The sequence below is a fragment of the mitochondrial genome of Triticum aestivum (assembly GCF_018294505.1).
Source record: "Triticum aestivum cultivar Chinese Yumai mitochondrion, complete genome".
Lineage (NCBI taxonomy): Eukaryota > Viridiplantae > Streptophyta > Magnoliopsida > Poales > Poaceae > Triticum > Triticum aestivum.
The window spans coordinates 377,501-392,500 of NC_036024.1; the positions used below are offsets into that span (position 1 = coordinate 377,501).

Consider the following 15,000-nt stretch of genomic DNA (forward strand, 5'->3'; position numbering starts at 1 on the left):
CAGAGTTTACGATAACATCCACTTCTTCCGCGATCTCTTTGGCTAACTCAGGAGCAATGCCAATGTAGGCTTCCCTGAAATTACCAACGACTGGAACCTGCTTGCTTAATACAAAGCTGTGGTAGTTTTTCCCATGGATTTCCTGTAAACATCTGAACAACTCAGTATCTTCTACCTGTATTGCAGACGGAAAATATGGTCATTTGCATGAAGAACAGAAAGTAGTCCGAAGTAATCATCATACCTCGTTCTTCAATCTTTTCATGGCTGCTTCATTGTCCTTGATCAACACGTATATTTTACCAACATAAGGATTTTTCCTTAAAATGGGATCGATAAGAACTGATGATCAGAATCATACAAAGTAGAATGGAAGAACAAAGGAAGGAAGTCAGGTAGCTTAGAGCAAGACAAAGGCAGAATGGAAGAACTGCCTAAAAGTGGGGGGCCAGACAGAAACTGTCTCACTCAAACTGGCATTTGAAAATGCTACCCGCCCTTCCCCTATTTCTGCATTTCATTCTTCTATTCCTTCTGCTTGCTTTTCTAGTTAAGCTGCTCATAAACTAGATCCATAAAACTCACTCAGCTACTGTCTTCTTTCTATAATTGGTCTCTAAGTCCAAGTAATCGATAAAGTCTAATCCTCTTCCCAGCTCCGCCACCTCCTTTCTACCGAGTATGCTCTACTTGAAAGAACATATTTATCAATAAATAAGTGCATTACTATATTCACAGCTACAAACTAAGCCTAATTTCCAATATGTCATATGTATCACTTTGATGTTGTGGGATCACTGGCTTCTTGCTCAACGGATTTCGCTTCTGCACTTGACTTGAGAAGGGCGAAGCCTTCATGACCGGTACCGGTATCTGTTCAAGAAGTCAGTACTTATGCGGCACTGAACAAAGGGTGAGATCGATGAAATGCAATACATGTTTGAATATTTCCTATCTTCTTCCAGCCATCAAACTTGTTCAATTCGTTTTCTTGAGATCTGTGGAATAGTGATATCATACTTGAATCCACATTCCCAGTATTTGAGGAAGAAGTAGAATCTTAGTCCTTTCGAATTTCTAAGTTGGGAATTTGATATCGACTAAATCAAGAAACTCGATTTCACTATGATATGACCACTGAACCCTTTGATGCAACATTTCTTGTTTCCAGAAGATCTCGGATGGTTTCTGAAGCTTCCATGATCTTGTAAAAGAAAGAAACCCTTTCTATAAGTCATGAAGACGTGGACCAAAAGACTAAGAAACTGCACAATCTATTGATTGACTGAAAAACTCAAGCTGAGTAACTTGCTTGAATGATCGCTCCGGCTCTGGGCCGTCTGATCTTCGGGATGCAGAATAGGGGATCGCTTGCCAACCGTTAGTTAGGACCAGTGAAAACCCACGCTTGGTGAAGGCGAAGTTCAGTTTGGAGATCTAACAATTCCTTATGTCGTGTATCCTCGATTGATGCAGCCTCAGATGCTTCAATTGTAGATTTGAGTATTGAGCGAAAGGTTACACCACCTATAGGTTCTGTATTACAGGCCAATCCTACTCCACTAGTACCAATAGGCGGCATAGGGGAAAAAGCACAACACCTAGGAATAGGAATCAACAACACAAAAACTTTCTGAGAAATTACCCAGCAAGAAAACGTATGCGCGTGGGCGCAACGGATTTCGCTCCCGTGCGCTCATCCCTTGCTTGTTCTTTCGGACTAGCACTCTTTCCCTCTCTTTGAAGTAGATTTCTCAGCTCCACGAGTCAAACGAAATAAGGCGAAAGGCCCACTACTTCTTCATTCATGGCTTATTGATTTGATTGATCCCCCTTTCGTATTCATTCGACCTGAGGTGAGGTTGGAACAAGAGTTTTCATAAAAAGAATGGTTCTTTTATGCAATTATGAACGGGCAGGCCTCTTGTGGATTCCTCCAACTCTATGAATGAAGGGGGGAGTATGAGGAAGGCCGATTTTCTTTCTATATGAAGATGAAAAAAGGATCCGGGTCAAACATTTCTTACTTTTGTTGAGTATGACTGAATGAGGAAGAGCTCCTTATGTGGTATCACTTTACCACCATCTGAAATGCGCGAAACTCCGATTGGTGGAAGCCAGTCCATGAAGATTCTCCCTTCTCTTACGTGAAATTCCCCTCTTTCGGTAAGCATCCAGTATCTCAGCAAATGAACATTTCTCTAAGCTTATCCTGTAGCTTATACGTCGTTTGAAAGCTGCTCCAAGGATCCAACGAATAGCTAAGGTTTGTTGACGATCCCTGGCTACAATCCCAGGAACATCATAAATAGTACCTGCGACTCCTACTTTGACCACTTCGCATATTGGCTTTATATTATCTACGGCGTCAACCATAAGTTTTATTACATCGCGTTCAGTTCGAGCTAGGCGGTGAAAAGTTTTATAAACAATAGCACGAACTCTCGTTCTTTTACCATCGATCATGCGAAAGTTTACCAATTTCTTGATCAATTCTTTTTGCTCACCATCAAAGTCCCCCATATAGCTGAGAATTTCCGAGCAATTGGAAGCCGCTTTCGATGACGAGGCCGATAAATTGATATTACGCGATCGTTACTGTCCATCTTTTTCAGCTCTGCTCCCGAAAAGAGAAAGGAAAGGAGACTGAGATAGGGGTTGTCCTTGGTTTTTCCAAGGAAAGCCTGATTTAGCATGTAACGTGAACATGAGCGGACACCCACACAATCTCGATTTGAAGAAAAAGTACCATACCATTGTCGTTTTTAGGGCGAAAAAGAATGGGTCATCTTTGTCAATTGATAACTGAGTGAGAGAAGACAATCACGTTCTTAAAGCGGTCGGTTCGCCGGATTCACAACCTTCCCCTATTGGCCGGCTGCCCGTGAAACACATAGGCTCCTATCGCATTTATCGATCGAGAATGGTCTCATCACAGAAACACTTTCTATATGTTATTTCGAGATTCGAAGAAGCAAGTTTATAGGGCATATAGTTGTTTTTTTGTAGGGCGAGCCAAGATCTTATCTTATTTGCAGGTCGTATAAATGAAATGATTGGAAAAATCATATAGAATTTGGAGGTGCGTAGTGTCTTACGGGGCTGGCTCACAATACAACAATTATCGCTACTGATTCCAGATAGAATGTTGATACCGGTGGAAAAGCACTTCTTTCTATGTATAGGGCAGTGAACTAAAAAAAAAAGTGTCCTTTCTCGATACATAACATTGTATAAGTCAACCCAAGTCGCTTCTTCATCTCCGGGAATCCGGTAAGGTACTTTTGGAACACCAATGGGCATATTAGATTAATATTATTATATTTCAGTAAGAAAACTACACTTTAATATATAAACATAAGAATGGAAGAGAAAGAAAGAACCTGAGAAGAGCTTAGTTGGAACTCTTTACCGGGATCATAGGGGCTATGCTCCCCTCTCTCTGTCTCAGTCCCAGCCAACGGCATAGCAACACCTACTCTTCCTTCTGATGCAGCCTTCCTGGATCCATAATTTGGCTTCCTCGTTTATTGATTGCTTGCAATCGCCACAACACCATTGAGTGAGCGTCATAGAATCCTCAAGGCGTGAAGTAGAAGTTCTTCGAACCTTGATTGTGTGTGTTCGTGCCCACTCCAATAGAGCATTTGGCCCTGTGAGCTTTGACTACGAAAGCTACCTATGTCAATCAGTATAGCCACTAGAGGGATTGGAACAGGTATATTCCTTCTCAGACAGTACTTTAAGACAAACACGGTTCACAAGGTGGATTTTCTATCTATTAGTTGACTACGGAGCTTCCTCATCCCGACCTATCTATATGTGAAAAGCTCTCCGCCAGAATCTTCGTAGTAGTAAGTCGTGGGTTACAAGCTGTCCCTTCCTCAAACCACCCCGCAATAGATATAGGGTTTACCAACCTCAGGCATGGACATAGACACCAGATCATTTTGATCGAGGACCCATTTTAGGAATAAAAAGGATAGAGACCAGACGTAGTCCAATCGGAAGGTCGTGCTTTAGAGAAAGACTTGTGTTCTATAGGAACAGCTGCCTATGTTCACCCGGCTGCCCTGCCTGTCGCAGAACCGCTGTGAAGCATCCATTCTATTCAATTAGAAATAGCATCTATAACTAGTAGTAGACGGTTGCTTCGAGGTCTCACAGGTCCTGCTTAAGCGAAAATGTAGTTGTGGAAGTAGTCTTGCCCACTTTGCCTTACGCTCATAGAGATCTATAAGTATCCCTCTTGTCTAAGTAGGTAAGTACGCTCGGCCCAGTACTAAACTTTAGCATTAAAGCCAGAGTCCTTCTTTTCATGAATGTTCAGGAAGAAGAGAATCCCTAAGTTAGAATTGAATGCCATCCCATTTCCTAAAGAAAGAGATTTCCAATATACGTGAATCACGAAAGAACCAATGCTGTAACTTGCTTCATCCGGCATTCTAAGTAATCAATGAGATTTTCTTCCTCGAGAACAAAAAGCTACACGAGGAGAGCCTTGTTTACTGATATGTTACTAAAAGACCAGAGGTGATGGCCTCTGAATTGCAGGGTATGGAAAGTGGGTGTTAATCAACAAGATTATCTACATTTGCGGAAACCACTACTGGAATAAAGTTAGATCTTTATTTCATTTCAAGGAAAAGTTTCAGGGTTTAGCCACCACTCAGACAGTAGTGAAAAATAAAACTAACTCTAGGCGAAAGTGCACGGAGGATCTGTGATTCCTCCTACCTTATGAGCCCTTACGAAATGCCATTTTGAATGATGGACAAATCATGGGTGTCGGCGGTCTAGTCAGAGCATTTTGGAGCGCCTGAGCGGGCAAAGTAGGTTGACCCGTCCCGAGGGGGAGGGAACAAACGGGCAATTGAACACCATAGGGCACAAACGAATCGCCAGTAACGACCTGTATATATCAGGCAAGAGGTGCTACTCCGACCCGGAATCCTGCGTGATGGTTGGTCACCTTACCAATAATCTTCTTAATGTTGGAGAAAATGAGGATCATTGACTTAAATTGGAATTGATACCTAGAAAACTTGGTTCTAGCTTGCCACCCCAGAAGGCAACGTATACACAAGTATAGACTATAGGTAACACTGTAGGGTACAGCCTTGGGTAGTCTTAGGGTTTTCCAAGATATGATATGATCGGGTTATTTATTAGAATTGGAAATAGCTAGACGAATAAGTAGGCTTTAAAAGGACGAATAAAGTAGGCCTTCTAACTCAAAGTACTCCAGCTTAAGGAAAGACATGCAACATTGGTGATCAACGTATGGAATTTCCGCTATTCCGTTCCGGGAAAACACTTGTTTTTTCACGTTTTTCCTTCGCTGTTCTTTCCTGGATTTTTTGTTGATGATTCTTCCCCTTAAAAAAAGCTTTTCCCTAAAAAAAATATGTGGCCCTTTTCTTTCCCGAAAAGGCATTCATTGTTCGTTCTGTGCCAGGAACCAGATTTGAACTGGTGACACGAGGATTTTCAATCCTCTGCTCTACCAACTGAGCTATCCTGACTATTTATTGTGCATCATCCTAGTAGAGTACTTGTATCTATGTCAATTAAAGGGACTCAAAAAGAAAAAAGTATTCTCAAATTGGACTTAGTAAATATCAGGATAATGATATGGATTGTGAATGACTTACTTAATAATAGGGATTACTTGCCTATACTATAATATGTTCATTTGTATGAATGGGATAAGATCCAAAGAAGTCAGTTCGGATCCGTTTGTGAAAGAGTAGAATAAGAAAGATAGTGAATCTTGTTTGAACCATTAATGAAAAATAGAGGTTGGTACAATAGTTAGGAAGTAAAATGGGCTTTTTATTGGGGATAGAGGGACTTGACCCTCACGATTTAGAAAGTCGACGGATTTTCCTCTTACTAGAAATTTCATTGTGGTCGGTAACGTTGGTGAATTAACAGAAACGGAAAGAGAGGGATTCGAACCCTCGGTAAACAAAAGCCTACATAGCAGTTCCAATGCTACGCCTTGAACCACTCGGCCATCTCTCCTACATAATCTTATTATTGACCAGAAACTGAGTGAATAGCGAGTTTTCGTATCACTAAAGTACAGGTACAACCGATCACAGGTTCCATAGGGAGTTTGACTTCCTTTCCAATTTCATATTTCTCAACAACAACTTCTCTCATCCCCACGGATCTATTCAAAATTCTGGAATCGTCCCATGTTTCTATTTCGATTGTATGGCGTGGCGTATACACGTTATGCAAACAGAACGTATGGTTACTTTACTCTATTTTCTCATGGCTTGTTAAACCTTTCTTTTTTCTTTTTGGATCATAACCAAATAAAAACTTCTCGAGTTATCAGAATCCATAGTCAAATTCAGTCCTTGGTTATTCAAGTTAGATGAAATAGTAATAGTTTGGCTCACATTGGTATACTACGAAATCCAATCTGATTCAAATATTGAATATCTCTCCTTGTCGGGACAATTTAAGCAGAATAAAATATCTATTATCGATTTTTTAGAATCGAATTAGTCTGTTTTTTTGCTATTTCGTACTGTATAATTCCTTTGTTTATGGGATCATTTTCCCCGAGGGTTTCCAATCAATGGGGGCGTAGTATAGGTAGTTAGAGAGTGTAGGCTCCCCTAGCTTGAATTCTTTTTACCCATTCTTTGAGAGTGATAGGTTTGATTTTTCCGTACCGTAATAGAAGAGCTCAGAAGAAAGACCTAATTATATAAAAACACGACCATTCAAGCTAAAGATCAGAGGATCCGTAATAGGACTCTCATAGACTTGCCGGGAAATAGAAAATTTGGAATCGGCTTTTCTTTTGCGCTAAAAAAAACTGGAGGCCTTTTCCCTTATTATATGGCATATCCATACTTTAATAACCTAGTGCCTGATCGATTGAAAGCAATATTTACTGTCAGATAGAGAGATGCTGATAGGAAAAAGGATGGTATTTACTTATTCTCAAGAATATATAGAAAGGGAAAAGCTTAATAGCCACTATTGATCCCCTGAACAGAGCACATGATTCGGGATCAGGTGCGATGTGAAGAGGTAGCCTAGCCTTTTATGAGAGTCAATTGGGAAGTGGAAAGGCAAAACCATTAGTTTAAGTTCCCGGCTTTAGTCCTCTGTGAAGTTCAGTCAACCATTTGAGTCAATTTTGAGTAAATAGTAAGACTTCGGATCGCACCATTCATAATGTTGCATCTCAATACTTGGCATCTTTTTCCCACTGCTGGCTCAGAAATTCGCCTTGGTTTCACCGGAATTCGTTTATTTCGTTCATTAATTCGTTCTGATAGCTACGCAGAGGTCTTTCCTTACGACTCCCGTGCTTAATACGAAAAGCGGTTCTTGTGTGAAAAGTGCCAACTGACTATCTCCTTATTTTCTGATTGTTCTTCCGATAGGAATATTCCCTTGATCAGCTAACCTGGCCCAAGCATAACAATAGTGCATTTCCCCTTGATGGTACGATTTACATATCTTCTACCTCTGCTACTTCTGTTCAGGAAGGTTAGTTTAGGCACTCCATCCCTGAGGGCTGCATCAGCTTATCTTTCTAGAAATCCCAGCTATAAGCTAGATCGGTATAAATAGGGCATTAAGCAGCAATAACAGAGATAGCATCCATGAGTTTTTTAATCCATCCTTTAGCATCGCCTGACTCGGACAAGGTGTTTCCTTCCTTCGCAATACCCGGCCAGGGCAATGTAGCTATCCCAATAAGATATGAAAGCTGGGCCACACCTGAGCAAGGAACTTATACATAGAAGTAACAGTAAATGTGCAAGATTTGGACCACTGCCATTTCCTTAAACCATCAATCAACAAATTGAAATAGAGATATCGGTATCTTCCAATCTGCCACAAGGATCTAGTCGCCAGTATCTTTGCCTTCTTCCCAACTTATCCCAGCATTCCTTGTAAGCGTTGCTATCACTACGAAAAAGCAAGCCTACTTACTACGTGTTTTCCTCTATTGGCAAATACGCATATACTGACCTACTCACGTGCATATCTTGCATAAAGCCTTCCCCTAAAAAAACAAACTCGCCCGTATCTTCCTAGTCCTTGTTGCCAGCCCTACTCGACTTTACTCGACTATTTAGAAAAAGCTACTACTTGAATGCATACTTTTACTATTATTTAAAGAAAAAACAAAAACTATTTCTGAGTTTATGCCCCACCAACAGAGCAAAAGAACGCTCAAATGAGGAACTAGAATATGAAAGTGCAAAATATCCTACCGAACAAAGAAAGCACTATATCTCATTTTTAAAATCTGGTAAAAATTCTTCAACCTAACTCAACACAACTATATTTCGACTGTATATGTATGTTTGTAACGTGCCACAAAACCATCTTAAGATTAGACAGTTATCAATCAGCAAACGCATTGACCACATGCAAAAAAGAAAGACGGATCTCCTTCCTTTTATTCGGTGCTTTCCTTTTATAAGTCACTGCTATTCTTCCTTGACCCTTCTTACCTTTGCTAGATTTTGCATTCCCCTCATTACTATTCGGCTCAGTATTATCTTCACCTTTGGAATTGCTTCCACCAGAAGTAGACGACAAGTACCGTAGATGTCAGAATTTCGTATATAGCAAATTCAGGTAGTAAGTAATGGAACTGTAGCATGCAAAGGGACTGTACCATGGAAATTGAGAAGAAATCTCCATCAAGTTTTTCCATTTTATGCCATATGAATAAGAGATTCCTTTTAGTTAGAAAGCTCGCGTAGAAGTTTGCTATCAAAGACCTCGGTATTCTTTTCATCCGCGGTTTCCCACTTCTCTGTCTCTGGGTGAATGCCTCTACCAGAGGTTATGCGCCAGCTTGGGAAAGCCTTAAGTTATATCTTAATCTGTCTTGCAAGGTAGATTGGATCATGTCCGCGATAGAAGTTGCGGAGGAATGAAACGACGATTTCGGTATAGGAAGAGAAAGGGATTGTGCTTTCGACCGTGGCGAGATAGGATAGACTTGGGATTCTTTCTTGGCCCTTGATTGCCAACACTCTGGGGCTGAATTAATTAATGAAACTAATAGGAAGGATTGGGATGATGAACTGGTGAGATTCTTTCTTTCGCTGACTGACCAAGGTAATTAATTCCTTCCATTGGCCAGGCGGGTAAGCAAGGAGACGACGTTCTCATTAAAAAAAATGAAATATGCCATGCCGAATTCAAAAACAACTCCTTAAACTCCGTCGTTTACCGACATCCTCTCGGCTATCATACGTCCTCCGCTTATCTCTCTTAGGCATAGGCATCTCAACACATTCCTCCTTCCGAGTTGCTTGTCCGAACTTGGCTCTTTAGTAAAACGAAGGAGCTGCTAAGCTATTATTAGGTATCAATTTAGGAGCCTTTTGTCATTTCCAACTACATTATTGTGAGCATTCGGAACCCGTTCCTACGCGGTCATCAAATTGGCTGGCTTTGGACCCTCGATCGCAGCAATGAACTCAGCGTCCCACTTAACTTACTTTTGGTACTTTTGAATCTTGTCCCATCCCATAGCTTCACAAGTGAATCTACCTATGGATCCATAAAGTTGATCATTACTTTTCAAATTCTTATTTCATGTGTCCGCCATAGCGCTTATCTATCTCCTGGTCTGATTCATCTTTGGAATGTAACCGGACATATTACAAGGCGAAAAAACAGTGATTTCATCGATTCCGGATTGCCCAGTGTCTCCCTTTCCCTCTTTCCTTTCACTTTCCTCGCATAACGAAAGCATGATTTACCCGAGCCGAGTATCTTGTTAGAGTAGTAGATTCCGCGCTCGAGATGATGTGTGTGACCGGGCAGGAGATTCTTTTACTCCAAAGCCGTTGCGCAGGTTTGTGTGTGACAACTATGTCGATCAGTTTTTAAAGACGCCCAGAAACTATGTCTACAGATTCCGGCAGAGAGTACAAGTGGTGCCATCGGAGGAAGCTGACAACCTCAGAACAAGAATGGAAAAAGGATTGATTACTCGACGAAGTAGTACCAACAGGATATATTAATCACTAGGTTACGGTAATATGTGCTTGTCTCCGAAAAGAAGGATAAAAGGATAGATTAGCAAAGCAGTCACTCCCAACGGCAGATGAAAACGATACCGACACATCTACTAAATCATCTTAACAACCTTGAAGATACGGGATTATATAATCAACTCATTTAGTTGATAGATCATTATTGGATTCTTTTTATTGTGACCAAGATCCATGAAATAGCTCTCTTTATACTACGTTATAACTAGCGGATACTTCCCATTCTTATGTCTTCTTTCCTTATTACGACTCCTGTGCTTAGATAAAATACGACGTTTGAGTTTGGACATAGCCAATTGCTACTTACGGTGCTAGGCCTTTTCAAGCAATGGAAGGCAGACTTGAATGCCAATCAGACATGGCCAGAAGCTTAGATAATATCACTAGTTTCTCTTGTTTATCACTTAATAAATAGTCTTATTTGTCCCAGGGAGCGAGGAGAGAAGATGACAGGTTGAGTAGAGAAAGGTGGGTCATTGTCCCAACGTAGTAGTATTTTTGTTTTCAGCTGATCTATATAAAAATAATAGAATAAATAAAGGCAAAGGATTTGGTTCAGTCGTCAAGTAAAGATTTCCTTTACCCAGAGTTGGGAACTCTGAATAGTTGTTTGAATACCGACTGCCTTCCTTGCGCTTCAATTCCTCTTATCCAATCCAACTTCCCCTGGGAGCCAAGCAGAAAAGCAAGTCCTCTAGTTATGGATGCAGTACTCACCTCACTAAACTTAGGAAGAACTAATTCAAGTAGAATTACAAATAGCGAGAAGTGGATGAAAAAGGGATCGAGCCTAGCTCGAAAACAGCTGCTCCTTCCCTCTTTCTTGCTTGCTTTACTCGGTATTCAGTGAAAGATTAGGCTTGGTAATTACAGTTACCAATGGTAAGGATTGGCACGTGAACTTTCCTTTTTATCGAGCTCGAAAAAGCAATGGGTGGGTTGGCTGTGAAAGGAGAGTAGAGTTTTTGAGTTTTGTAAGAAAAGTACTGGGTGAGGCTCCTCACATCCATAACATATTATCTGTACTCTTTTTCAAGCATGCCTCTTTTTAATGACTCTCTTTTTCAACTTCATTGTGGCATTTCATTCTGTTATCGACTAATGGTTGACACTGGAGAAGAGAAGCATTGAAGGCTCCTTCCATAGATTCCAAAGCCCTGTTTGCTATTATCAGAATATTCTGACTCCCTTGTTGTCTTATTGATCTGACCAACCGCAATAACAACATTGCCATTCGGGGTTACGCGAGTCGGAGTATTAAATAAATGGAATATTCCAGCAGGAGCAACCGAACCATCTTCTCGTTGTCCTTCCATTCTTCTGACCCATAAAATAGCTCTTGGTCATAAGAATCCAGCCGGAGTTCGAAATCGGAGATAAGAATTGAATCGATTTCAGGCACTTCCCTCAAGCCGAAACCGGAACAGGAAACTTGTAACTTCTAGCCGAGAAGGATAAGAGAGGTTTGTCTTGCTTTGTCTTATAGTGATTGTGTGCCAGGGGTCAGCGAAGAGACGGGACGCTATTGTCCCGGACTACTTGGACTAGTCTACTAGGACTCGGGGGAAGAGACTTGTTTGTGATAGGACGAGAGATCAAGTACAGTGTTCGGTTCAAACTAGGCAACCTCTTCGTTATAAGACCGAGAATAGTATATGCCCCGTCTCACCACTAGCTAGGGCCACCAGCATTAGGAAACTAAGGAAGAGTCGTATGGCTAAGGAATTCAGGGCTGATAGAGCTCTTGGGAAGAAGTCAGTATCCAGCTTTCTTTCATTGATATCACAATAACAAGCGAGGAAAGGACAGTCTTTCAAGAGAAGATAGGTCTGTTTTTCATTAAGGAATTGCGGCGAGTATTGCTTGTTTCCCAGATCCGGTATCAGGACCTGTCGATAGATGGGATGGACCCACCCGTTTGACTCTTATGAATTGATAGTTAGATACTATTGCTAAAGGAAAGTAAAGATAGTGGTTTGTGTTGCAAAAAGCTAGTTCAAGGTCAGGCTCCGTCAAACAGAGTCGTCAAGAACGAAAAGCTGAAAGAATGATGTGTCAAACAGTGATTGCGCACAGAGGTTAGTTAAGTATAGGAACTATTGTCCCTAACGAGAAGTATGCTGCTGTCCCAATAAAAGGATAGTTGGACGGTATCGATTGAGGGAATAGGGATAGGTGGTTAAACGCGATGCTGCGCCTAACTATATAGAACGGTGATCCATGAAGAGAAGTCGGCCAGCTATTAAGTCAGAGAAGTCATCAACCTATTACTAGTGTCAGTTCTGTTAAGAGAAGTCATCAACCTATTACTAGTGTCAGTTCTCTTCTTCCTCTCTACCAATTGAAAGTAAGTATTGATTTCGCCTAATAGGGACAAAGCAAAGTAGGGTGGTCAAGTACAGTATGCCTGGAGTTCGTAGTGCCCACTAGATATCATTGGCAAGTTATAGAAGTCTTTCTCTCTTCTGAGATATCATTGGTCAGTGCAGCGAGGGGCAACCATCATTTCTATTGCTCTGTAAAGAAAAGATAGGACAAGGGTCTTGCTCCACCCAATGGAGATAAAGCACGGGGATCCGTTAAGGGCGTATTGAATCGATAAGAAGCACTTGAATTCTAGTGGGCCCGGCTACCCAACACTAGCCCCGGATCATTTATGTATTATCAATTGATAGTAGGGGCAGGCAGGGGAAACTCTTTATATCAGTTAAGTAAACTACGGATTGTATTGTGGGCAGGGATCCTACTTCTATAGCGAAGTAAAGAAGTGTGGAATGCGCTATCTCGAAGTAAAGAAGTGTGGCTTGATAGATAAGTTGCACAAACCTTTGAGCTCGATACGATATAGTCGATCGATTAGTTCATAGACGGGAAGCTCCATTCTCCCATTGTTCGGGACTCTCATTGTTCTGTTCAGAAAGTAGTCGGCATCTTCCTTTATTCAATTAGCAAGGCAGTGCTGGTTGATTTCATCATTTCTAGGTATACCCTCTCCCTTTTCTACGAAGGTTTGCTGCTCCGCCTGCACCAGTGAATTATTCTATTCTTCTCCTTTGGTTCAGTCTGTGGGGAAATCAGAATTCACCATTGAATCCTGTGGATCAGCTCCCTTACATAATAATATTTCACTGTATCAGCTACGAGGGGAAAATCTGAAAGACAGAGGATAGAGAGTGAGAGAAAGAGTGTGAGACTTGCGCCGCTCTCCATTTCGAGGGGATTTCGACGATTCTGGGGTGATTGAACTATTTCTTTACCTGTTCAATTTCTAACGAATCAAGATATCCTCTTGTTCCGGTATAAATAGTAGCTATCTGCTCTTCCACTGGGAGAGGATTTGCCTGGGATTGTTTAAGCAATTCCCTTAATCGTCGACCCCTTGCCAATTGATTCTGACTTGTTTTATCGAGAGCAGAGGCGAATAATAGGCTTGTCACTCTGCGAATTGAGCTAGTTCCAATTTGGATTTGCCAGCTACTTGTTTCATGGCTTTAATTTGAGCCGCGGATCCTACTCTGGAAACTGAAATACCCACATTAATAGCGGGTCGAATTCCGGCATGGAATAGATCCGCAGATAAGAATATTTGTCCATCTGTAATGGAGATTACATTAGTAGGAATATAGGCGGAAACGTCTCCAGATTGAGTCTCAACTATTGGTAAAGCGGTCATACTTCCTTCGCCTAAAAGAGAATTTAATTTCGCGGCTCTTTCTAAAAGGCGTGAATGCAAATAAAAAACATCCCCTGGATAAGCCTCACGGCCGGGACTTAATAGAAGGGACATTTGGCGATAAGCTTGTGCCTGTTTGGAGAGATCATCATAAATTATTAAAGTATGCCGTTCGCGGTACATAAAATACTCAGCCAGGGCTGCTCCCGTATAAGGAGCGAGGTATTGTAATGTAGCAGGTGAATCCGCCATTTCAGCTACTACAATAGTGTATTCCATGGCCCCCTCCTCATGGAAAGTAGTTACTACTTGAGCTACGGAGGATGCTCTTTGACCGATAGCTACATAAACACATATTACACCTTGCCCTTTTTTCTTGAGAATTGTATCTGTGGCTACTGCTGTTTTGCCAGTCTGTCTGTCCCCAATAATGAACTCTCGCTGACCGCGCCCTATAGGGATCATCGAATCGATAGCAATAAGCCCTGTTTGAAGAGGTTCGTATACGGAACGCCTGGAAATTCTACTTGGAGCAGGAGATTCAATTAAGCGAGATTCGGAAGCTACAATTTCGCCTCTCCCATCAATAGGTTTAGCCAGAGCATTTATAACACGACCCAAGTTATATACGCTCACGGGTATCTGAGCAATTCTTCCTGTTGCTTTTACAAAACTTCCCTCTTGATGCTAAACCATAGCTCTAACTGAGTAAAATTCCACAATTTCTAAGAACGATATGCTTTTTTGCATTTTCCACTGTGAAAGCTTCTCTCAATCCCTCCCTAGTCCTTTCTTTCCTGGGCACAGGCTTACCTGGTTGACCGCCCACATTCATTCATTGTTCGTTCTGTTGTGGAATCGAACCACAGAGCTAGCGCAATTGGGATTTAGAGTCCCATGCGTGAAACTAAAGAGGATTTTCAGTCCTCTGCTCTACCAGCCAGAACCTAGAAGGACACTTCACACCCGATTTGACACAGCTAGACTGGAAACACTGCTTGTCAAGAGCACAGACCCCAGTATAGAATACTTTTTTGAGTATGTTGGTAAGGTCCGGTCATCCGCTTCTGTGCTTGCACTTCTGCGTAACTAGGGGTGCAAGTCCAGTACAGCGTACTTTCATAATTGAATCAAAAGCGTCGATACATGAAAAATCTCTATATACGATATTTATGACACAGAATGTTGTTCTTTCAACATGATTCCTCAACAATTTTGTCATTGTAACTGACTCTCCGTTCTCTCCGTTCCACTTTGGTTTTCGACTAA

The 15,000-nt window shown here is 41.4% G+C and overlaps 1 protein-coding gene and 2 non-coding genes across 3 annotated transcripts; all 3 read right to left on the reverse strand.

Annotated features, from left to right (window-relative positions):
- Nucleotides 1-2,076: 2,076 nt before the first annotated feature.
- On the reverse strand, nt 2,077-2,523 carry rps7. The gene has a single exon. The coding sequence runs from the start codon at nt 2,521-2,523 to the stop codon at nt 2,077-2,079; it is 447 nt and encodes a 148-aa protein (YP_009433736.1).
- Nucleotides 2,524-5,452: 2,929 nt separating this feature from the next.
- Nucleotides 5,453-5,525, reverse strand: trnF. Its single transcript has one exon. It is a non-coding gene; the product is annotated as a tRNA-Phe (tRNA).
- A 415-nt stretch (nt 5,526-5,940) lies between these two features.
- On the reverse strand, nt 5,941-6,027 carry trnS. The gene has a single exon. It is a non-coding gene; the product is annotated as a tRNA-Ser (tRNA).
- Between the last annotated feature and the right edge of the window lie 8,973 nt (nt 6,028-15,000).